The sequence below is a fragment of the Prinia subflava genome, chromosome 17 (genome assembly GCF_021018805.1).
Source record: "Prinia subflava isolate CZ2003 ecotype Zambia chromosome 17, Cam_Psub_1.2, whole genome shotgun sequence".
NCBI classification, from domain to species: Eukaryota; Metazoa; Chordata; class Aves; order Passeriformes; family Cisticolidae; genus Prinia; species Prinia subflava.
The window spans coordinates 15,906,113-15,929,383 of record NC_086263.1 but is presented as its reverse complement, the minus strand read 5'-3'; the positions used below and the strand labels follow the sequence as shown (position 1 = coordinate 15,929,383).

The following is a 23,271-nucleotide window of genomic DNA, read 5'->3' as shown; positions in this document are numbered from 1 at the left end:
CGGGGCGGTGCCGGGAGGTCTCGGGGCGGTGCCGGAGCGGTCCCAGGAGGTCTCGGGGCGGTGCCGGGGCGGTCCCAGGAGGTCTCGGGGCGGTGCCGGGGCGGTCCGGGGCGGTCCCGGGGCGGCACCGGGGCGGTCTCGGGCGGTACCGGGGAGGCACCGGGGCGGTGCCGGGGCGGTGCCGGGGCGGTCCCGGGGCGGTCCCGGGGCGGTGCCGGGGCGGTCCCGGGGCGGTCCCGGGGCGGTGCCGGAGCGGTCCCGGGCGGTGCCGGGGCGGCACCGGGGCGGTCCCGGGGCTGTCCCGGGGCGGTCTCCGCCCTGGGCACTGTCCCCGCGGCCCTCGGGGCTGGGCCGGTCGCTCCCCGCGGCCCCCGGCGGTGCCCGGCCCGGGCACGGCTCCGCTCCCTCCCACCGCTCCCGGTCCCGGCGCCCCCCGCCCCGCTGCGCCTGGCACAGACTGCGGGAAACGGGCCCGGGCGGGTCCCTGGACAGGCTGGCACGGGGGCTGGACGCTGGTGTTGATTCACTTTTTGTTTTAATGCAAAAAGCAAAGGGGCAGTGGCCCAGCGAGCAGCAGGAAGGGTGTGCATGGCAGAAGCTGCGGGGCTCTCCAGCAGGCCCCTGTGAAGCAGGCTCGGCTACAGGGGAAGGCTGTGGCAGAAGCGGCCAGTCCACATCCTCCTGCCGGGCGCAGGAAGGAGCAAGAGGTGGCACATCCCCAGAAAAGGTGCCCGTACAGAGTGCTGGACACACTGCTGGTCCCCGGTCCAGCTGTGGCTGAGGCAGCGTGGCAGTGTCCGAGCCCGCTGGGCTTCAGCTCCTGCCCCAGAGCTCTGCCTCTGGAAAGCCGGTCACCTCTCCCACCTCACTGAAGGGCTGCACGCCCTGCGTGAACGTCAGTCTGTACCTCAGTCGGATGGGATCCTGGCAGAGAAAGGAAGAGAGAGGAGAACACCATCACTATAAACTCCTGGACACAGATCTGCCACCCATCCCTTGTGCCTTGGGTGCCCTTGTGTTCCATCAGCTGCCAACACCTGCACAGTGAGTGTCTGGAACTGTCTCTGTGTGCAGATAGTCCAGAAATGTGCAGGCCCCTGCAGCAACTGCCCACCATGGTCCTTCCGACGGTAGCTGTGCAGAAAAAACATCTTTCTTTGAGCAGAAAAAAATCTTCCAGCACAGTCCAGACTGCCCTGTCTCTCCACTGCATCTCCCCGTTGTTAAGGTCTCCCCATCTTTCACACAAACAGCCAGGGGGGTTCCCATGCCCAGCAGCAGCACCTTGTGTGGGTTGGCGAGCAGCAGCACCTGGGACACCACTGTGGGCGGGAGGAGAGGGTTGAAGGCTGGCAGCTCAGAACCAGAGGCTGGCTGTAACTTTATTTGCATGGTCTGAAAGAGAAAACAAAAGAAACATGGTTTAGTCCATGCTGGGAAAAGGCTGTGAGCATCAGTAAGCCGTGGAGCTGGTTAGAGTAAGAGCCCTACCCAGGGGGCTGAAGCAGCAGCTCTGGAGCTCTCTCTGGCCATAGCAAGGCCATGGATACATGAAACAGGCACTGAGGCCACAGGCATTACTGCACAACAGGCTCTCCGTGCAGAGACAGGGAGCCACACAATTTCCCATGAGCAAGGCAAACAGTAAGAGATGGTGAACGTTCTCCTCAGGACATTTCTGAGCATCTCTGCTGCTTTGTGACAGGCCTCTCACCTTCGGGACTGCAGCCTGGAACACGATGTCCTTAACGGGGTGTGCTGAGGTGCTCAGCATGGACAGAACCATCACCAGCACGTCTGGCCGGCCGGGAGCCGGCTCTCTGCAGAGGTGGAGCATGGCCTTGAAACCATCCCTGTCATACACAGTGAGGGGACAGAGAGCGCCTGCCAGAGACAAATCGAGAATCAGAATCAAAGCCTGCATTCCTCTCCCACCTGAGGGCGAACAGGAAAGATGGGATAAGGAATAGCAAAAAGGAAAATGCAGACAAACTTTCACTTCCTTTGGCAAACTCACAGACCAAATGGCACACAGCCCCTGATTTACATCTGCCTCGAAGGCAGAGACAGGAATCTGAATGTCTGCATTTGGGATTTAGCAGCACAGGTTTCACCAGTCCTTGGAGAAGTCAGGTGTGGATCCAACCGAGATTCAGTGGGAAAAGCCAAGTGCCTTTCTTAGCCCACACAAGATTTGGCTCCTTACCATCCACGCCTGGCAAATTCACACCTAACTATCACCATCCAGCCCTTCCAAAATCTGCTAAGACCTTCACTTGAGACTGAAGGCAGATCAGGGTGTCTGTGCACCTGTCCTCTTCCAGCAGCAGTGTGAGCCAAGGCTCTGTGGCCCGGGCTGAGACCCCAGGGTGACACATACCCAGGAAATGCTCTGGGGAGGAGCTGCAGAGCTGGGCCACACAGTGTGAAACCAAAAAGCTGAGGTGGAATGAAGAGCTCTGCTTTAGGAAGTGGGGCAACTCCCACTCAAAAGTGTCTTTTAGGACTTTTAGTGGAACAACTATTTGAAGTTTGACTGAAGGTGCAAAGAACAGAGTTTAGAAGCACATTACAAAGATCAGCCAGGGCAGGAAGCTCCTGAGTAATGCCTAGGGAGGACAAGGACATTGTCATGCTATGATCCCTAGCACCTTCTCAAACTCTCAGGTACATTAAGCCCATCACAGAACAGTAGTTACTTATCTCCAGCCAACCCACACAGCATGAAGCTACTGTGGCTTCCTGTCCTGCAAAACTCATGGAAGAGCTCTAGTAAGCTGAGCTGGGGCACAGAATTGCACTTACTTGGTGTAACTGAAATTAGAGGCACAAAAAGGTTTTCTAGAGAAGCATCAAAGGAAGCTGGATGCAAAGAGGCAGCAGGCTTCAGCTCACAGCCTGGACTGAGGAGTGGAGGATCTGCCACTGAGTTATCTGGAAGATCCGGAAAGGGCAATTTCATTGGTGATAAATCCCTGGAAAGAAAAGCATGCAGAAAGCTTGCATTCAGTGAGGATACTACAGGGAATTTACTGTCTTCTGCTATGTCTGTCTGTATTCCCAATCCCTCATCCCTTTTAGGTAGAAAGAAACTACAGACTTACACTCTGAGTCCTTGAGGAATTCAAAAACTCTATGATCTGTGGAAGATCTTGCTGTTTCAAAATTCATTAAGGCAGATTTTGGTTCTGTTACTATGGTAAAACTTAGGTTTAGGGCTTTGGAAGGCTGCTGTCCCTGTGCACAGCTTCTCTGGAGCCCTAGTCAGGCAGATTAATGTAAATTCCAGCTCAAAGACATCACAGGAAGCTGGAGATCTTCAGTAAAATTTCCTGTATTACGGTAGACTGGATAAAATCTCCTGCTCTGAAGATCTGTGGAGATTAATTTGATTTGTGAACTGTTCCAAGCTTCCACTGAATGCCTGCAAACTACCTTGTCACAGTCTGGAGAAAGCTGAGGAAAGCACTGTTTGAGTAACAGGTTATTATAAAAAGGCCTGACTGTAAGGTTTTTATTCCTTTAGCTCAGCATCACCTTGTTATCAACCAATGGGATTTGTCTCCCCAAATTCTGACCCTTGCAAGGTCCTGGTGTGCAATTACACAGACTGCAATTAGCAGGTGCACAAGTGCAGGAGGAGCCAGTGTGTGCATGGATCACTTGCCATCACTAACCAGGGGTGGCTGAAAGGTTTTCCTAAATCTCCCTGCTGTAAAAGAATTCCTCAGCCCCAAAATCTGACTCTATTATGAAGAGTTACTTACAAAGAGAATGTCTTGGTCCTGGATAGTGGAGAGAGATGCTCATCCAGGCTCTGGAATTCACTCTTCCCTGCACAGCTATCTTCCCAGCTCTCCTGTTCTCCCAGGGTCTGAACAGCACTTACACCTTCCCTAAATCCATTGTGTACAGCAGGCTGGAAAAGAAGGCCCTTCAGGTTCATGCTGTATAATATCAGCAAAGATAAACCTGTTGTGCTGAAAAGAAGCCTGTTTATCAAACACCACTACCTAAAGTAGAAATACACGAGTCATTTGGTTGCAAACTGCACCTGAGAGATTAACTGAGAGCACAAGGATGCCAGTTTCCCTTCAGAACAGAGTTCTGCACCAAAAAGGCTGCCAGGGAAAGGCAGGCCAGGAATCATCTCTGATTTTTGTCCTTTAGATCTTATGGACTGCAAAGTATCTGAGCATCACTCACCTCTGCTAGGCCAAAATCAGGTGGTGGTTTCTGTATGACAGGGGAGTTGCTGAGGCCTAAGAAAGACACCAAAATGCCACAGATAATTTACAGAAAACAGGGGCTTTCCACAGGTTCTTCCTTTGCTGTCTAACACCTCCAAAGACACTGCATCCCGGAAAACTTCCATCTGGAAGGCTCTGCTTTCTCTTGGGACTGACACTGAAGTCAAAGCTCTCCTCTCTTCATTAAACACCACAAACCCCAGTACCAAGGGTGACACTGAAGGGCACCTTACAGACCTAGGGACTGCAGCTCCTCCTCGAGCAGGCAGGTGGAGGCTGTGCTGCTGTGGCGGGAGGCCCAGGGGGTGTCTGCACAGGGCTCTGGGGGGCTCTGGGCCTCCAGCTCGGAGAAGTCCATCAGGGTGTAGCTCTTGATGCGCCCTGGGGCTGCTCGGCCTGCTGGGGGAACAGACAGAGCTAGAGAGGAACCTGCGCGAAGCAGCGGCACATCCGCGGGGACAGCTGTGCCTGGAAGGTGAAGGACTTCGGGAATATTTTCTGTCAACTACATGCAAGAGAAAACGATGGTTCCATAATATTTTTGTGTGTTACACACTTTCTCCATGTTTGTTCTCTGAGAAGCATTTCCCTCCCAAACCCCGCTCCCACCTGGCGTGCAGGGCAGAGCTGTGGGTGCTTCTCACCTGGTGCAGAGCTGGCAGCTGAGCCTGCTCCATCCTCGCTCTCCTGGCTGGCCACAGCCTGCCTGTACTGCCCCAGTGCCCGGGAGAGCTTGTCACTGGCCTGCAGGACCTCAGCTGGAAAGCAGAGCAGACACAAAATACTCGAGTCCAGCGGGAAGGTCAGGTCAGCCCCACAGCACTGCCCAAACGCCCGTGAGGAAGGGACAGTGCAGCAGAGCAGGCTGCCCTCAGCTCCTCACTGCCTTTCATCCCATTTTGCACACACAGCTGCTGATTCCAGGCCTCTCTCTCATTTATCAAGATCACTTTGAAATCTTATCCCATCTCTAAAGGATTCCTAATTCCTGCCATCTCTTCTGCATTTTCTTTTTCTCCACAAGTTTTCCCTGTGCACTTCAGTCTATAATCCAGCACTCCCCAGCAGAAGAGCCGTGGCACCCATGGGTACATGAAAGGAAGGTGTGAGGTGCAGTTGAGCTCTCAGGGTTCCTGTTTAGGATGTTTAGGAAGAGGATAACCTTGTCTGTTCAGCAACCATTGCTTCAGTCAGATTTTCAAGGCATATGGACAGGAATGAAATGCCAATTGTGGAATTCAAAGATTCTGCTCTTATCAAATTAAGATAAGAGCAGAATCTCTCTTAAGAGAGATTAAATTAAGTTAATTAAGATAACTCCACCTAGCTGAAACCAGGACACCTTCCTTGGTATTACACCTAAAAATTCAAAATATATTCCTCTTTCTGTGTTTATACACAGGGAGAATTTCAATATCTGGAGAGAAAAGGCCTCAAAAGCCTTCAGTTCTCTGAACATCAGAACTCAAAAAAACTCAGAAAACCACCTTAGCTGAAGAAAGGGATTCCCTGTTTAACTTTGGGCTCCAAGTAAAAATTACCAGCTTCCTCAGAGATGAGCAAGAGGAGACCAAATGCCACTTCCCCTGGGCATGGTTTCACGGTGAGAGTGGAGAGCTTTGCCCATCAGGGTGCCAGGTACCCGAGCACCCCTCCCAGGGAAGGGCACAGCTGCAAGAAGCACAAGGACAGGGTTGGCTCTTACCCAGAGCCTCCTCGTCAGCCACGGCCTCGCTGGCCAGGCGGAAGAGCAGCGGCCTGAGCTTCTCACAGCGCTGGAACAGAGCCTGGGGAGGAAACGTTCCACTGCTCAGGACACAGCCACACTCACACTGTCTCTGCAATACCTGCAAGCCATGCTCCCTCCAGAAGAGGGAGGGAAAAGAGCATTTATGCAGGAAAAAGAGCATTTACCTGTAGGGTCTCCTGGTCAGCTGGGGATAACTCATGTCTCCTGCAGTTCTGCAGTAACTCGTCCATACGCCTGACATTCTCAGAAACCTCACTGATGGTGCTCGCTCTTCGGGACACCTGAGCTGACCTCTCCTGTTCCTGGGATGAAAAATGAAAGAAAGGTGGATGATGGCTTGGCTGACACAGCCAGTGCCTGGACCTGGCTGGAGCACAGGGGTCACACTATTAACATTTTACTGCAGGTAGAGAAGGCCCTAAGCAGCCCAGGTGAGAACATGCCCCCATCAGGGCACCCTGGCCCTGTGCTGTGGCGTATGGAACACATCTCACCACAGGCACGAGTGCAACTGCAAAATTTGAACTGGGAGCTGTTGGCTTCTGCCACACAGAATGGCACACTCAAAACAACCACAGGGTGTCGTTAAACCAAATCCCCTCTGCAAGCAGAGAACTGAATAGCCAAGTTCCCTCCCACCCTCCCTGGGTTCTCCTGGGAGCTCCCACCTCTTTAACCACGCTTTGGATCAGGCGGTTGGCTGCCTGCAGGTCCTCGGGGTGGCTGCTCTTCAGGAGCTTGGCCAGGAGCTGTCAGGGCAGAGATGGGGCAGCAGTGAGCAGCAGCCTCTGGGCACTGTGCACACACCACAGAGCCCTGCTGCAGAATGGTCCTGTAGTCCTGTAATCTAATCCAGGTTACACTGCTGCCTGCGTTCACTGGTTGTTCAGGATCAGGAACTCTGGCTCTGCAGAACCTCTGTAAGACCTGGAGAAGCCCTCCCGTGGGAAGGTTTCATGGAAACGGATGTTTTTCTGTAAAAAAGTTTCACTTTTTACTAAGGAAATATTTCTGACAAAGCCTCAGAGAGTTCTCTGCAGGAAGGATCAGCATTATTCCGAGACAGTCTGCCTGAAACAGCAGAAGCTCCCAAAATATTACTGAGCCTCTTTTCTCATCAGTACAAAACAGAGGGTTGGGCATGAAAACTCTAAGGTTTACCTTGGACTTCTCTTCATCTGTGTCAAAAATAGAATTCTGAGGTCTTGGAGAAGGGGGAGGTAAAATTTTATCTTCTGGCAGTTTGGGATCTTCTTTTACAATCCCTGCAACAGGTAACAGTAGTTGTTCAGTGATGCCCAAGCTACTGAAACCTTGATGCTCAACAGTGCATGAGGTTTTGCAGAGATTTCTGGATTAAAATACCACTGAGAACTACTAAATATAATGGAATGGATGAAAAATCCATGCCAGGATCCATTTGAACTCATCTCTCATAATCCTGGGAAAGTATTCCAGGGCAAAAATCACTTCTGAGCCTGTTCTGTACTTTTTCTCTGCACACAGTGTGAACAGAGGCCTGCAGACTGGTCTGAGCTGTGGCTCAGGAAGGCTGTTCTTTGGAAAATCCCTTTAAACAGTTCCATGCATCCTTCAGAATCCAATCAGCCTGGGACCTTTGTCCCTTTTCCTCACACACAATGTGTTATGAAAAAGCTGAGTCACAAGCTGAGGGGGCAGATATCTGTGGGGGAAACCATGGGCTCAGAAGGCTAAAAAGGAAACTGAAATAACAGAACTGAACCTTGTTTCTTCAGCATCTGATAAGCATCCTGGATTTTGACTTCCTGAGGAAACCAGACTGTCCAACTGAATATCACTTCGGTGACCCTCAACTTGACTTTTTCTGAAGACCAAATTCCATAGTACTGAAAACAAGACAGTAAAGAAAGACAAAAAAGCTCAAACCCACAGAATTGGTGCCAGATCTGGCACAGTGATCCAGCCCCAAGGAGTTTATGTGCAGAGGATAAAATGGATTCCTGTGAGTTTATTCACAGTGCTGTCAACGGTGTATCCTGGGGTCAGGAAACACAAGAAATGCTGTGGAGTGTATGAGAATCACACACATGTCCTGTAAAAAACAAAATTAAACCACTTCAAACTTCTCTGATTATTTATTGAATCCAAAACCCAAAGTAGGTTATTTTAGTGAAAACAGTTCTGTGCTTGACTTTAAACACTCCCATTAACTGCTGCAATGCAATCACACCAATCAGTCAGCCCCAGGCACAGGAAAACTGAACAAAACCAGAAATGAAAGTTACTGTCTCTTATCACCATCCGGGTGTTTTCTCAAATTTCTCTCATTATTGCCTATGAGCACTCCTTTTATTACAAAAAACACAAACCTTCCCAAGACCAGGCATTTCAAACTCCTCAAATGATACCTGTCCTCTCAGAGCAGTAAACAGAATAGTCTTCAGTGATATATGCTTGAAAGTCTGTGGTTTCACTGAAATCCTGTTACCAAGCCTGAGACTGAGACAAGGAGTTTTGTTCTTCAGCTGAGCATTTCTCTGAAATCAGCTTTTTGCAGCTCTGCCCTTGGGCTGATGCAATGGAAAATGAAACGTGTACCAGTGGTAAATGTGTGCAGGGTCACCAGAAAGGGAAATTGGTGGGTGCAATGCTGAGAGGGTGTTTGAGAGAGGCCCAGGCCTACTCTAAGGAAGAGGAGCATGGCCAGAAGATCCCTCTGCCTCTAATAAAACTGCATTTCTTATCCTGAAACACCCTGTAACCACTGTCACCTACCTTGGGGGAAAGCACTTTAATCAGCTCATTCAGAAACCTGAACTTTGCCATTTCACTGTGAAATCTGTCACCACAGTTGTTCACACAAGTCTCCAGCACCTGCAGAAAACAGAATTTTACCAACAGGAACTGAACACACAAGGCTTGGGGAGCTTTCAAAAACTTCATCTATTATATTACTAAATCTAAGAACTTTCTGACACTGCATTCATCAACACAAGATACTGACAAAGTCATGCAGCAAGAACGTGTTTTATTCCTCCATCCAAACTTCCTAAGCAGCACATTTAAAACAACCTGCTCTGTTCTACCCATCACTAACAACTCCTGAGCTATTGCTCTGTGGTGGGACACAGCTCACACGGCCTGAGCTGCACAAAACACCTCAGCAAAGCAACAGGGGAGGAACAGAAGCAGTTACTCCCTCCACTGTGCCCTGGTTTCTGTATTCCTTGTGCAAGGGAAAGTTAAAAGGGAGAGGCATCCAAGAGAAAGAGAAAGACATCAGCATCTAAGAGAAAAGGAAGAGAGAGCTATCCTGACTGCTCTGCAGTTCTACCTGCCAAACTCTTTCCAAATGACTGCTTTGTGTGCAGATGGAAATACTCACTGTGAGAGCATGGAGAGCTTCTCCCTCCTGAGGGGACTGGATTTTGTGTGCCAGCAGCCTCAGCGCAAACAACGGGCTGGGGAAGAGCAAAGCAACTCACACCATGCACAAGTTCCCAGGAAAAACAAATGCTGCTGGGCTTGGTCTGCACAGGAGAGCAGCTGCTGGACCCACAGCAGGACAGACACCCTTTGGGCACAGTGCTGGCCAGGGACACGTGCACACACACAGGGGGTGACCGGGTGCCCCCAGCACTGCCCTCCAGCCGTGCCCAGGGCTGTCCTTTGGGAGGGAGCAGCAGGGACAGGCTGGGGATGTCCCTGGGCTGGCACCACAGGAGCTGGCTCTCTGCAGCTGCAGGAGCTTCAGTGACAGCCAGGGCAGCCTGTGCCAGCTCCTGGGTGCCAGACTATGAGCCCTGAACTCAGTCTGCTCTAAACACAAAGATGATCACTAAGGTTTGACAGGTTGTTTACTTAATTAGTTCCTGCTACTTCCCACAGAGCCCAGACTGATGGCTGGAAGGTGAGGAAATCTCAGTAGAGCTCCTCCACCTGTCTGGAAGGAAAAGCTGAGGCTGAGCTCCCTCGGAGCTTCCCTGCAGGACCCCACAGCAGGAATCCAGACCAAGGGCATGGCAGCAAGACCTGCTGCCTGGTGGGCTCCAGCAATTGATGTGAGAGCCCATTCCCAGACATCACCCTCTATCACATGAGCATACACCTATTTCCACTCGTATTTCCAACTCATTTCCACCCCTGGGAGCAGCAGAGCCCAGAGAGCCCCCTCAGTTCCCCCTCAGCTCCCCAGGCCCCGAGAGCCATGAGGGAAGCTCAGAGCCAGACGCAGCCTGGGTGAACACAAAGAGCTGTGTCTGCCTTACCCCTCCATGTCAGCGTTCACCTGGTCGCAGAACCGCTGGATGCATTCCCAGTTTTCCTCAGAAACACTCGGGTCAGTGGCCTCATCTTACAGAGGGACAAAAACAGGAGAGAAGGAAAGCCCAGCCTCAGTGCGAGCAAGTGCTCAGAGCAGGAAGCAGCGCAGACCTCGCTGCTCCAGAGCTTTTTGTAGCAGAAAAGGGAGATCCAGGACGAGCAGGAAACAGCTGTTACTAAAATCTGCCTAAAAATATAGTCCCAAGCACACACTTAAAGTCAAGCATGGCCTGACAGTAGCAGATGTTGCTTTTAGCAGGACAAACTTAAAAACCATTTACAGGCAGCTCTCCCGGGTCTACTGCAAAATTCGTTTACACTTTTGCACAGCTAAATTAAGGAAAGAAAATATTTTTTTGCTTTATCCACTCCCCAGTGTGTCGCTCAGCCAGCTTTGGGGGCTGAGGACAGGCAGGACAGAAGGGGAAAAGGACAGATGCAGCAAAACACCCCCCACACCCCTCTACAAGGGTTCATGGGGGCATTGGGCCCTTCCCCACGGAGGTGAAGCTGCCCCAGAGCCCAGCCAGTTTGGAAGAGCAGCAGAGCCAGCAGCCACGGCAGCCCCACGCCCAGGCCCCAGCCCCACTCACTGAGCCAGCGCTGCAGCTGCCCGGTGCCAGCCATGGGCGCCGTCCCTCCGCCCGGGCAGGAAGCAGCTCCCGCCGCCCCCGCGCCCCGCGGGCAGCCCATGGCCCTGCTCTGGGTGCTCTGGGTGCTCCTCGTGGGCGTGGGCTCAGCACAACACCCGCCAGCACCCCCAGAGCTCCTCCCCTCACCGGCGCGCAGAGCATTGGTGAGAACGGAATCCAAATCATCACATTAATTTAATAATTAAAAGGGCATCAGACAAAAGAGGAAAAAACATCCCAATCTCCTGATCAGGGATATTTTTAGCAGAACCACGTGCATGACACAGTACACAGGGAGGAAATCCCCCTCTGAGCAGCTCACTCAGCCTGGTAGGACACCAGGGCAGCTAAGAGGGCGACAGCTAAAATATACATCTCTTTATATATATATATATATATATATATAAACACCTCCAACTGTATTTATTGGGGAACTGTGTTGTGTAGCTAGCTGTAGGTACTCTGACAGTGAGGCCCTCTCCAAAAAGAATCTGATCTGTTTTATCAGTTCAGTTACTTTCTGTTCACATGGTCTGAATTTAAACGCTGATACGTCTTCTTCTCCCACCCTGCAAGCCAGGCTCCTTGCACGAGGTGACGGCAGGACGGAGGTGCATCTGGACTTGGTTCCTCTCCCAAATGAGGTGGTTTGTGCTTAGTGCAGGTTTGGACAGACGTGGGACCAGCACAGACACCGGCCTGGCCTAAAGCCCAGCTCTTCTGGTCAGAGGTGACCACGCAGGCACCACCTGCACCGTCCAAGTGTGTGGTCCGGCAGTGTCACCGATGTCCCTTCAGCTGGACAGTGCTCTGTGTATCCGGCCACACACCTCCTCAGCTCCCAGAGTCACCATCATCTCAGCAACACTCGGGCCGTGCTGCAAAGAGAGGGAGCACTGAACACACGGGAGCTGAACCTGCCTGTGTCTGCATCAGGGTGACTGAACCCACAGCGCCTCGCTCTGGGTCCTGCCACGCTGAGGGGGCCATGAGCAGCCCAAACAAAGCCCTGGGGTTTCTCCTCCTGAAGGCAAATGCCAGCCCTGGTCAGAGGGATCTGGAGGATCAGCTGAGCCAGGATTAGTCTTTGGAGAACTTTTGTAAAACTTGGGTTTGAGCTCTGTGAAAGCACATTGCACATGTCAGAACTGTTCTTTTTACCTGGCGCCCGCTGAGCACCAGGCGGAGGAGCTGCATCATGCTGCTGTACTTGGTCTCTCTGGTTTGCTTCTGGAGATTCCTCAGGTCTTTGTTCAACTCCTCCACAGTCAAAGCAGCTGCCTGCCTTGTCATGAGCCTTTAGGAAAGAAGGTGTCCTTACACTCTGGGGACATGAAAAGCACAGGATTCCTACCTCTCACCCCTGCCCTGTGCTAGGGCGCTCCCTCTGCTTGCCAGAAGCAGAGCTCATTCAAAAGAGCAAGTTTAAACTAAAAAGTCATGCCACAGACCTGGAAAACCAGAGAAAAAGCAGTAATTCTGATTGTTTAAGAATACAGTTTTCAGAGATGAGGAGCCATTACCCTAAGACAAGTTTTCCTATTTCATCTACTTCTGCAGAAATTGTTTGTAGCTGCTGCCGGGACACCGAGGGCCTGACCCACAGGTAAGAGTAATCACTCGACACCAGATTCTTCAGGAAGCTTATGTGACCCTGGGGAAAGAAAGCAAAGCTGGCAGGGCAGAGGGCTGTGCTGTGGAGGAAGCAATTCCTCAGCTTGGAGGATGGTGCCACAGAGCTCTGCCACTACTCGTACTTTTCTCAGCAGGAGGACTCGCTCCACATATTCCTTTTCCAGAACATCTGGATCCACTTGCTGATCCCCATAGACGAGCTCCACCAGCCCCTGCAGCTCCCTCACGAGCTTCTGACGCAGCCCTTGGTTCTCAATGTGACGGGCGAGGTGAATCCTGTGACAGAGAGAAGATCTGCTTTTGCATTGCTTTGGGTTACATCGGATCAGCCCACCCACATTTCACAGCAGTCACAGAATATTCTGAGTTGGAAGAGACCCACAAGGATCATCAGGTCCAGCTCTTAAGGGAATAGCCCATTTGGGGACTGAACCCATGACTTTGGCATTCTTAGCACCATGCTCCGAGCAACTGAAGCTCAAACTGTGGAACTGTTAGAAAAGCAACACTAAACCACAGTCAGACACTCTAGAAAGCAGCAGTCAGCTCTGGTGCCCCATGGGGAGCTGAGGCCACTCTTAGCAGCACAATGTCCTGGCAGCACGAGTGTACCTGCAGAAAAACCTTCTGGGAGTGCTAACACTTTTTAGATGTTATTTTCTTAGGTTATAAACTTAAGACTTTAGATCCTCCCACCTACACCCACCCTCTGCCTAGACTTCCAGCATTGCCAACCCCAGTGTCCAAGCACAGAACGGGAGAGGAGGCAGGAACGGTGTGAGCAGAAACTCAAGCTTCCTCTTCGCACAGCCCAAGAGCTGCTGCACCAGGACCATGCTTGATCCAACAAACAAAACCTCTGGCCAAAGCCAAGTGCTAGAAATAAATTCTCACTGACATGGTGCTTACTACATTTTAAAGCTACCACTAATTTTTTACCTGTTGAATTCTGGGAGTGCTTCAAGGTCCAGGAGAGCAGAATGGGTTGTAATTCTGCCTACTTCAAACTGGGAGATCAGCTCCTCCAAAGTCCTCCCCATCTGCTTCTCTGCAACACAGCCCAAAGGGAATCACAGGGTTCTGTGCCCCCACAAGTTTTCCCAAGATTTCACAGACAGTTTCTGAGCCTTGAAGTGAGGCTTTTCCCAAGGGAGAACCTATTAAGCAGCTACTCAATTTCGACAGCTGCACAGCAGCAGAGATTTCCACCACTCCAGCTCCTTCCACAGGAGCTCTGCAGAAGAGCTGGTGGCACCTCAGTGACCGACTGGTTACGTGACACCCACTCCCCGACGCCTTCAAACACTGACAAAGTTCTCAGCTACTACAATAAATCCAGCCCATGCCACAAAGTCAGCCTGAAGGGACCTGGCAAGCAGGAACCTGCGGTGTTACCTGTGAACCCCGAGCCGCAGTTGGTGACAATGTCCAGCAGTGCCTCTGGCAGGAAGCCGTCCCGAGCAAAGCGCTCCAGGAAGATGTCCCCCTGCCTCTTGGACAGCTTGCCACCATCCCTGTTCAGCAGCAGCGGCAGGTGGCCAAACTGAGGGGGCTCCCAGCCAAAGGCTTTGTACAGCAGCAGGTGCTTGGAAGTGGAAGCCAGCCACTCGGTCCCCCGCAGAACGTGGGTGATGCCCATGTAGTGGTCATCGACCACGTTGGCCAGGTGGTATGTGGGGAAGCCGTCCCCCTTGAGAATCACGGGGTCACCTTCCACCTCAGCCACCTCGTGCTTGTTCCAGCCATAGACCAGGTCCTGGAAGGGTTCCACCCCCTTCTCCAGGCGGAAGCGGATGACAAAGTCAAGGCCCTGGGACATCTTCTGGGCCACTTCTGCGGGCGTCAGGTGCCGGCACCGGTTGTCGTATCTTTGGGAGATGAGAACCGAGGTTTCTGCTCAACACAGGCCAACACCACGAGCCATTGTTACACTCCCCAAACTCTAAGCTCTGAATTTTTCTAACTCTGAATTTTCGCTGTAACCTGCCCAGCACAGGCGCATCCAGTCAAACACCTTGTCCCCCTGCAGGCAGCGAGGCACAGCCCGGGACATACCGCGGGGTCTGGTGGCTGCGCAGGGCGGCCCCGCGGAGCAGCTGCAGGCGCCGCGGGCTGCAGAAGCAGCGGTAGGCAGCGCCACGGGCCAGCAGCGCCGCGCCCGCCTGCCCGTACAGCTCCAGCCTCTGTGACTGCACGTAGGGCCCGGTGGGGCCGCCGCGCCCGGGGCTCTCGTCCGGGGGAATACCTGCAACACCGGCACGGCAGCGGCTGAACGGCCAGACAGGGCAAAGCCGCCCTCAGCCGAGCACCGTTAGCCTCCAAGGGAAAGATCAGGTTTCAGCAGGTGAAAAATGAAAGATGTTTCGAAATACCTGCCCAGTTCAACATATCTTCTATTCCTTCTGCAGCTCCGGGCACCACCCGATTCTGATCTGTATCCTCCACTCTTAAAATAAAGGTTCCTTGGTGTTTTTTGGCAAAGATGTAATTGTACAAAGCAGTCCTAAGGCCACCTAAATGCAGAAAACCTGGGGAAAACCAGAAATAGTGGGGAAATCAGAGAAGGAGGTCACAAAGAAGAGCCAGAGGAGATTTCTAAATACGAGCTGGAAGGGCGCTGAATGCTGCCTGCGATGGCAGCGCCACCGAGGCGGGAGCTGCACCGCACGAACACAGCTCCGGGGGCACTGGCTCTAAAATAACTTATGGATGACTACTCCCAGGAACAGAGCCCCTGAAGTGACCTGGAAGTCCCGTATGAGCTGGCACATGCCAGGAACAGCACTGCCACAACACACCAACAGTGACCCCGCCCCACCCGGGGGGCACCGGGACACGCTGGCAGGGCGAGCCCGGGAGCTCCGGCAGGAGCACGCCGGGCAGCCAGCAGCCCCGACAGAGCCCGAACGGATGTTTTCCACCCATAGCTCCGCCCCCGCCGCAGCGGAGCCCCGGGAGCGGGCAGGGGCGGAGCTGCCGAGGGGTCGGTTACCTGTGGGGCTGGGCCCGAACCGGACCCGCGGCCCGGGGCCGGGACCGGGGCCGGGGCCATGTCCAGATCCCGATTCCAGTCCCGGTCCCGGTCCCGGCGCCGCCGCACAGCGCAGCGCGCGCAGAGCTCGCGCCATCCCGCCACGCGCCCACGTGGCCGCGCCGCCGTTTCCGCCCGGCCGCGGCAGCCAATCCCCGCGCGCGCCGCCGCCGGGGGCGGGGCGTCCCTTAAAGGCGCCGCCATCCGCTTCGTCCGGTCGCGAGGGGACCGCGGCTGCCGCCACGGGTTCGGCAGCGCGGGGGGAGTTCCGGTTCCCGGAGCCCTGAGCGGAGGGCCCGGCGCCCCTTCCGCCCCCCGGCGCGGCGCGGCCGGGGCTGCGGCGGCGCGACCGGGGGACCCCAGCGCCCCACACTGACGGGCGGGAGGGGACGACTACGGGAGCCGGCGCGGCCCAGGAGCGGCGGCGGCGGCGTTTCCCGGCGTGCCCCGCGGCGGATTGTACACAATCATCATGGCTGCCGCCGCCGCCGCCGCTGATGGTACGAGCGCGGCCGGGAGCCCGCGGTGCCCGGAGCCCGCGGTGCCTGGAGCCTGGCGGTGCCCGGAGCCCGCGGTGCCGGAGCCCGCGGTGCCCGGAGCCCGCGGTGCCGGTGCAGGGGGCGGCGGGGCGGGCCGGGAGGCGCCAGCGCGGGGAGCCGGCCCCGGACACGCTGCGGGCGGCGCTCCGGGGCCGGATCGGGGCCGGGCCGGGGCAGCGTCCCCTGGGCCGGGATCTTCCTGTCCGCTCCCCACAGGTGCCGAGGAGCCGGGCATGGAGGCGGAGGCGCAGGAGCTGCCCCTGGGCTGCGGCGGAGGGGGCGGCTCGCCGGCGACGGGGAGGTCTCCGGAGGGCGAGGAGCGCCGGGAGCCCCCGCAGGCGTCTGTCAGCAACGGCGGCGGCGAGGACGGCGGGAGGGAGCTGGTGGAGCTGAAGGTGATCTGGAACAAGAACAAGTACGACGTGAAGTTCTGCCTGGACAGCACGGGGGCCGAGCTGAAGCAGAAGATCCACTCGCTGACAGGTCTGTCGGGGCCGCCGCTCCCCCGCCCGCCCTCGCCGCCGCCGCCGGCTCCTAATCGCTGTGCTTGTCCCTAGGCCTCCCGCCGGCCATGCAGAAAGTTATGTTCAAGGGACTTCTGCCAGAGGAGAAAACGTTGCGGGAAATCAAAGTAACAAATGGAGCCAAAATAATGGTTGTGGGCTCTACCATCAACGACGTGTTAGCAGTAAATACACCCAAAGATGCTGCTCAACAGGAGGTCAAAGCTGAGGAAAACAAAAAGGAGCCACTTTGCAGACAAAAGGTGATTAATATTTCGATAATTGCTGGCGTGGGGGAGCAGTAGGGTTTACGTGGTTCTCCTGTAGGCATTTCTGGGTCCTGTTCCTCCTCAGATCAGGTTGGGCGTTCATTTCTGACAGCAGCATTGGATTTACTCTGGGCAGAGGAGGGAACTGTTTAGTCCAGCAGCGACTGGGGCTTTGCAAATCACTGCTTGTGGTCCCAGGCACAGCCAAGCATTTTAAGAAGTGGAAACGTTTGATGGATGTTAGTGCAAACACAGCCCAGATTAACTCTGTCTAGAACCTAACTAATTTCTATTGGCACAAAAGAATTTGATCTCCAAAAACTGCTTAAAACTAACACCAAGGGAACAATTCCCTCAGCTGTCCCCACCCTGATGGGGATGTGGGTGTTGAATTCTCCTTTCCCATTTTGTAGCACAGTGCACTGAGGCTCGTTTGATGGTCCTGCAGTGTGGGGGGCTGGCGAAGGATGGCCAGCTCAAGGTATACCAGCCCTGTGCTTTCCTCAAAATAAACTTGGTTAAAATTAAGTAGTGCCTCCATGAAACATGCTTTCTTAAAGGTGCTCAGCTAGGTGCAGGCTGTGAGTGTGGATCTGAAAGTTACCACTGCTCTGATCCATGCTGCTGTGGTGCTGGGTTGCACTGCCAGACGTGGAGAGTTTTTGCCATTCACTGGATGCAACACTTTGGTTTTATAGACGTGTGTTTATGTGTGTGTATATTTGAGACGGCTGTTATCCATGGCATTATGTTGGAATTCCATTAATTTTGATCATTTCTTGAGAGTATCTTAGTGCACAGTTAAGTCTGAAAATAACTGATGCCCGTGTGATAAATGGCAGTGAACAGCCCTCAGCTGCCTCTCAGTGCCATTGGGATGTGGTCAGGGGAGAGCTGGAAGGACACTGCAAAGCTTTATAATGTTCCTGTGAATTTAATTTCTGGTTTTGTGTTGTAGCAACACAGAAAAGTGTTGGATAAAGGAAAACCTGACGACGTGATGCCTTCTGTCAAAGGTGTGCAGGTGCGTGAGTAAGGCCTTGAGACACTCAGAAAAGAGACTTGTCTATGGTCTGAGGCCTTTCCCCAATGGTGCAGTCGTTGTTTGCTGTCTCAGCAGAAAGCTGGGAGGAGTGATGGTCCTTGTGCTCAAGGAGCTGGGAGCTGTGGCTGTGGTTGGGAGCTGTGGCTGTGGCTGTGGTTGGGAGCTGTGGCTGTGGCTGTCGCTGGGAGCTGTGGCTGTCGCTGGGAGCTGGGAGCTGTGACTGTGGCCGTGCTGTGACTGCTGTGTCTCGTTGCAGGAGCGCCTGCCCACGGTGCCGCTGTCCGGCATGTACAACAAGTCCGGGGGCAAAGTCAGACTCACCTTCAAACTCGAGCAGGACCAGCTGTGGATTGGTACAAAAGGTGAGCACCTCTCAGCCTCGGGGTGAACAATTGGTGACTGGGCTGTGACTGAACTGTGTGACCTAGAAAAGCTTCTCTGCTGACTAAATCGTGTTTAGGGAGTGATGTTGGTGTTGCAGTGCTTCAGAAAACTTTGTTTCCTTTTCTCACGAGCCATTCTCCCAGGTCATTGAATAATACTCAATACTCCAGATTGGTTCCTGAAACACTGGAGTTCAGTGTCAGCAGACTGATGGTCCCATGCACTGTTCCTGGCTCCAAGTGTAAATGAAAGTATTGGGCCCTTCTGGCATATCTTAAAGCACTCCATAAGCAGCGTGGATTTGATGCCAGCAGTACACAGGGGCCCAATGGCTTAGCCAAGACTTGGAAGGAAAACTCAGAAGTGGGATAGAAACTGGGAGTGTTGGCATCTCTGGCACTCTCTGTCCTTCCAGCCAAAATTATGTGGGTGTCTTGTCTCAGTAATGCTGTGCAGAGGGGTTGGTTTGCAATCGTGAGTGGTGCCAGGAGGAGCTGTGGATGACGTTGGGATATTGTGGCTTGCTGAGGATGTCTGTGTCCTGGTTTTGGCTGGGATTGAGTTAGTTTCTTCCCAGGAGCTGTTTTGGGTTCAGGATGGGAGCAATGCCGATAGCAGGGAATGTTTTGGATGCTGCTGCTCAGTGCTTCCCTCAGTCAAGGACTGTTTGGTGTCTCAGACTGTGCCTCTGAGGAGGCATGCAAGGAGATGGGAGGGAGCTGGCCAGGAGAGCTGACCAGAGCTGGCCAAAGGAATATCTCCCACCAGAGAGCATCATGTCCAGTGTAAACTGGGGGCAGTTGGCTGGGAGGGACTGGTCACTGGAGGGGGACAGGCTGGTCAGCAGTGGAGAGCAGTGGAGAGCAGCTCTATAGGGCATCACTGGTTTCTCTGGAGTTTCTTTTTTATTTTTTTATTTTATTATTATTACCATTAGTAGTAGTAGTATGTTTTGTTTCAGTTATTAAACTGTTCTTAACTCAAACCATGAGTTTTTTACTTTTTTCCCCGGTTCTCCTCCCCATGCCAGTGGGGCAAGGGAGTGAGAGGCTGCGTGGTGCTGAATTGCTGGCTGGGGCTAGGGGGTCACTGGGATCCCCCCAGCTGCCAAGGAGGACACTGGGATCCCCCCAGCTGCCAAGGAGGACACTGGGATCCCCCCAGCTGCCAAGGAGGGCACTGGGATCCCCCCAGCTGCCAAGGAGGGCACTGGGATCCCCCCAGCTGCCAAGGAGGCCGTGCTCCTGCAGTTTGACTGGGGTGGCACTAGCATGGGCATGAGGGGGGAAGTGCTTGCTCACTGTCCCAGTAAAGCAGCCTAATGGGGCATTGTAATGCCTGCAGCTGCTATAGTAGTTCCAAGGTACACAGAAATCTCAAAAGGTTTTGACCCTTTCTTTGTAGGACAGACTTGATTGTGAAGATTTTTTCCTGGCTTTAAAACCTCTCTTGGTGCCAGTTGCAGTGATTTTTGTCCTGAGTGAAGTGATGGAGCAAGGCAGTGGCAAGTGTTTTAACTCTATAGGTTGGGCAGGCAGATGTTGCTGTTACTGATCCCAGGTTCTAAATCCGTGCTTAGTGTTTAGGTGATTAATCTCTCATATCACCCCCTAGTTGAGTTTTAAAGTGTAGTGTTTCTGAGGTGTTCCATATAGTGTTGCCTAAGCTGTGAATTCAATTCTTCTTGTAGTCATGTGTTTCCTGTAACCTGTTTCCCTACTTCCCCGAATTAGCAGCAGCTTGCAGCCTCTAGGGAATGGTTGTAATTGCTGGCTGTTATTGGGAAAAACTCCTTCCTACTCTGGGAAACCCGTGACAGAGGCCAGCAGGTAATGGCTGGAGTAAACACCTCTGGCTGTTCACACAGCTTGTCACTTGCTGGCCCTGGAGAGCTGGAGCTTGTTCTTTCCCCAGCCCTGCAGCCTCCCAGGGCCTCCCAGGGGTTTGTAGCCTGAAGTTTGGTACAGGCAGCTGCTCCCCAGTTGCTGTGTCTGCTGGACTGAGGTGTGGATAACGGGATTTGTCTGTTGCTGAGACACTCAGAGCAGAAATTGATTTGGGGGATGCTAAACAAGGGCAGAGTGGGGTTTTACCTCATGAATGAATTCACAGGTCTGAACAGGTAGTTCAGAGTGAGCTCAATTGTGAGGCAGAGAATATTTTTCCTTATATCACTGAGTTTATCTCCATGTATGCTTTCTGTAGGTAGATTTGAGGTTTTTTGGATCACAAATTAAATAGGTCTATCTCAAGAACTCAGAGTTCAGTTTCTCCTTTGTGAAGTGTTTTGGGTATTCTCTGTCTTGTATCCAAGGAGATAATTTTCAGCTGGTGCTGAAAGCTTGAACTGAAAGGCAGGACCTTGGAGTTAAGGGTTCAGAAAGGAGTGAGGACAGAGCTGACAGGAAAGCTCTGCCCTGGGCCATGTACTTTGTTGCTCTTGCCATTGCCTCTGGCCAGCTGATGTTACTCTGTCATGTAATTGTAGTCTTTTTGGGGCTTCAGTTTCCCTTATTTATTTTTTTCTTCATTTTCTCTTCTATATTCCCTTCTCTGTGCTTCTCTGCACAGTGCTGCAGGGTAAAGCCTGGCCTAAGCTTTCAGAGCTAGGTCAGTGTATCTTTGCCAGCTTTCAGGCTTGCTGTTGAGAGTTTGGTGTAATCCTTGGTAGTCAGTCCTGAATAGTCTCATACCTGGACTAGATTCCATAGGATGAGCATCCCTGCTGCTCTGAGGGGATTTCTTAGGGGAAAACGTTAAGTAAAGTGCAGGATTTGCCATCACTCAGTGTAGGCCCAGATCATGAACACTGAAATACTTCACGTGGTGCAGGGGAGCTGTGTGATCCAGTTTTGGATTCCTTCACACTGGGGTGTGTGTGGGATGTGTGCTGCAGCCACCACGTCCTGGGCAGCAGGTATCCACAGCTCACCTGGAGGGCAGACTGCTGACCTGGGGAGATTTTGGCATTAGTGGAGGTGATGTATGAAATGAATATGAAATACTGCTTCCCCACATGTCAGAAATAATACTTTGATCAATTTTAATGTAGAGAGAACAGAAAAGTTACCCATGGGGTCCATTAAAAATGTGGTGAGTGAACCTATTGAAGGCCATGAGGATTATCACATGATGGTGAGTAACAGCTCTACTTTAATCATATCCATCTAATTCCTTCATGCGGTGCACGCTCCCGAGGCTGCAGGTGGATGTGGTTCCAGCCTTGTGGAGGTGGGGCCATGGGCTCCTCTCACACTGTCAGTGTGTTGGTCCTTATTCAATATCTGCAGCTGTGAAGTCCACGCTGGTTTCACACAAGCATGAAGTGCTTAAGCATTATTTTGTATCTTCTGACTGTGACAGTGTTAAACCAGTGAACATACTCACGGCATAGCTCATGATTTCTTAATGGTAGTGAGATTTTTTTGATACCTGTTCTAATTCCTAGATTCTGTGGTATTTATATGGACAACAGGCCTTGATGGAGGTTAAAAAAAAAGGATTTGATGCTGTAATATCTTTTCACACCTATAACTTTCTGAACAACTCGAATGGGATCTAGCAAAGTTATATTTCATCAGAGAAGTGTGCTAATGTACTGAAATTATGGCTGGTTTGGGATTTTTAACATCCTGCTTTTCAAAGTACAGTAACTAACTTCTGATGTTGAAGTAGTTTCTTTTCTATAAGAAGTCTGTTTCCTTCTTTAGGGGGAGGAAAGGGAAATGTTTTTCTTCGAAGTCAAGGCCTGCAGGAGGGTGCTGCTCTAGTCTCTGTCCAAATACTTGATGTTTGATCAGCCATGTGAGAAGAGGTCCTCTTCAGCACATGTTGCAATAAACTTAACCCAGAGCAAGGGCAGAGGCTCTGGCATGCCATGGTGCCCCTCTCCTGGGCATAGGAGAGAAGCTGAGAACAGGATATTATGCCTAAATATAAAATCCTGTAAACACATGGTCATTGTCTTGTTTAGTTCCTGTTTGGCTTCTCAGCTCTGTCGTTTCTTTAGAGACTGAGTTACGTTTCAGATTGTCTACCAGAATAATTTCCTCATGTTCTTGAAACTGGCCAGGAGTTTTGGTTACTGTTGTGATGTAAAGGGAAGAGCTCCTGGTTTCCTCAGTGCTCTGCAGCTCTTGTCCTCTGCAATGCTCCTTTAATTGGCCACCGAAGAGCTGTGGCATGCCCTGAGTGCTGCAGGGAGCAGCAGGTGGGACAGGCTGGTCTGGTTTGGCAGTGGATGAGCTGTGCCTGTCCACTGGGACCAGCTCTTTGTTCCCGTGTGTAAATGTTGTCATTTTTAATTGCAGGCATTTCAGCTGGGCCCAACAGAAGCATCTTACTACTGGGTCTATTGGGTCCCAACTCAGTATGTCGATGCAATCAAAGACACGGTGCTGGGGAAGTGGCAGTATTTTTGAAAGCACGCTCACCTCTGGCACAGGAAAATGACACAAATCTAAGGACACTGCTGGGAGAGGCCTCCAACATCCCTGGATGTGACAGTCCTGGAACTTATTATTAAAACATGCTAAACGAGGCATGGATGGAAGCCAGAGGTGATGTTCTTTCACCATTAGTTTACTTTTAACTTAAAGATTTCACCATCCCTTTTCTGCAGTCAGCTTCAACCATATTTAAAGCAAATACAATGGAAATCAATAAATCTTAATTCACAAAATATTGTGTGTAATACACTTAAATCTGCTGAGAGTTGATCTTCCAGTTTAGTTTTAAAAAGAAAATATTACAATGTATTATTGATGATTTTTTACATGGTTTGAACAAAACTGAATATTTTCATAATCTCTCAGTTATCAGCATTAGACTTAATTTAGTTACTTGTTTGTGGCTGGGCCTTTGAGGAGCAGATTTTTACAGAATAAACTGTAGCAGTGCACAGCGTTGCTGCTCGGTGAAGCCATATC

General features: G+C 52.2%; 3 protein-coding genes across 7 annotated transcripts; 1 reads left to right on the top strand and 2 right to left on the bottom strand.

Annotated features, from left to right (window-relative positions):
* Positions 1 to 235: 235 nt before the first annotated feature.
* On the bottom strand, positions 236 to 11,050 carry GGA2 (golgi associated, gamma adaptin ear containing, ARF binding protein 2). Of its 4 annotated transcripts, none has more exons than XM_063414549.1 (17): positions 10,899 to 11,050; positions 10,251 to 10,335; positions 9,368 to 9,443; positions 8,758 to 8,856; positions 7,745 to 7,868; positions 7,162 to 7,265; positions 6,669 to 6,749; positions 6,165 to 6,302; positions 5,956 to 6,037; positions 4,895 to 5,008; positions 4,488 to 4,649; positions 4,207 to 4,262; positions 3,768 to 3,919; positions 2,806 to 2,975; positions 1,715 to 1,884; positions 1,285 to 1,395; positions 236 to 924 (listed from the first exon to the last, which is right to left on the bottom strand). In XM_063414549.1, exons 1-17 carry the CDS (start codon positions 10,996 to 10,998, stop codon positions 814 to 816), a joined length of 1,935 nt encoding a protein of 644 aa, XP_063270619.1. In that variant the 5' UTR covers positions 10,999 to 11,050; the 3' UTR covers positions 236 to 813. The 4 variants fall into 4 exon arrangements, with proteins under 4 accessions (XP_063270619.1, XP_063270620.1, XP_063270622.1 ...); XM_063414550.1 differs by having other exon boundaries at positions 4,488 to 4,646; XM_063414552.1 differs by having other exon boundaries at positions 10,251 to 10,431; positions 10,899 to 11,012.
* A 63-nt stretch (positions 11,051 to 11,113) lies between these two features.
* On the bottom strand, positions 11,114 to 15,712 carry EARS2 (glutamyl-tRNA synthetase 2, mitochondrial). Of its 2 annotated transcripts, none has more exons than XM_063414555.1 (9): positions 15,565 to 15,712; positions 14,945 to 15,100; positions 14,628 to 14,817; positions 13,968 to 14,440; positions 13,512 to 13,620; positions 12,695 to 12,848; positions 12,461 to 12,591; positions 12,099 to 12,234; positions 11,114 to 11,815 (listed from the first exon to the last, which is right to left on the bottom strand). In XM_063414555.1, exons 1-9 carry the CDS (start codon positions 15,698 to 15,700, stop codon positions 11,732 to 11,734), a joined length of 1,569 nt encoding a protein of 522 aa, XP_063270625.1. In that variant the 5' UTR covers positions 15,701 to 15,712; the 3' UTR covers positions 11,114 to 11,731. The 2 variants fall into 2 exon arrangements, with proteins under 2 accessions (XP_063270625.1, XP_063270624.1); XM_063414554.1 differs by lacking the exon at positions 15,565 to 15,712 and adding an exon at positions 15,317 to 15,523.
* Positions 15,713 to 15,964: 252 nt separating this feature from the next.
* On the top strand, positions 15,965 to 23,024 carry UBFD1 (ubiquitin family domain containing 1). Its single transcript, XM_063414557.1, has 7 exons — positions 15,965 to 16,103; positions 16,359 to 16,625; positions 16,700 to 16,908; positions 17,873 to 17,938; positions 18,216 to 18,321; positions 21,396 to 21,478; positions 22,654 to 23,024. The coding sequence occupies exons 1-7, from the start codon at positions 16,076 to 16,078 to the stop codon at positions 22,762 to 22,764; spliced, it is 870 nt and encodes a 289-aa protein (XP_063270627.1). The 5' UTR covers positions 15,965 to 16,075; the 3' UTR covers positions 22,765 to 23,024.
* Positions 23,025 to 23,271: the final 247 nt, after the last annotated feature.

Bases quoted from the DNA above. Each gene is read 5' to 3' on its own strand.
- GGA2 (XM_063414549.1), bottom strand. From the start codon at position 10,998: ATGGGCTGCCCGCGGGGCGCGGGGGCGGCGGGAGCTGCTTCCTGCCCG. The intron at 10,336-10,898 runs GTGAGTGGGGCT...TCCCTCTGTAAG, and splicing joins GCAGCTGCAGCGCTGGCTCA to ATGAGGCCACTGACCCGAGT. The intron at 4,650-4,894 runs GTGAGAAGCACC...CTGTTCCCCCAG, and splicing joins AGCTGCCAGCTCTGCACCAG to CAGGCCGAGCAGCCCCAGGG.
- UBFD1 (XM_063414557.1), top strand. From the start codon at position 16,076: ATGGCTGCCGCCGCCGCCGCCGCTGATG. The intron at 18,322-21,395 runs GTGAGCACCTCT...ATTTTAATGTAG, and splicing joins GCTGTGGATTGGTACAAAAG to AGAGAACAGAAAAGTTACCC. The intron at 21,479-22,653 runs GTGAGTAACAGC...TTTTAATTGCAG, and splicing joins ATGAGGATTATCACATGATG to GCATTTCAGCTGGGCCCAAC.
- EARS2 (XM_063414554.1), bottom strand. From the start codon at position 15,497: ATGGGTGGAAAACATCCGTTCGGGCTCTGTCGGGGCTGCTGGCTGCCC. The intron at 12,592-12,694 runs GTACGAGTAGTG...TTCTTTCCCCAG, and splicing joins GAGTCCTCCTGCTGAGAAAA to GGTCACATAAGCTTCCTGAA. The intron at 12,235-12,460 runs GTAATGGCTCCT...TCTTTCCTAAAG, and splicing joins ATAGGAAAACTTGTCTTAGG to GCTCATGACAAGGCAGGCAG.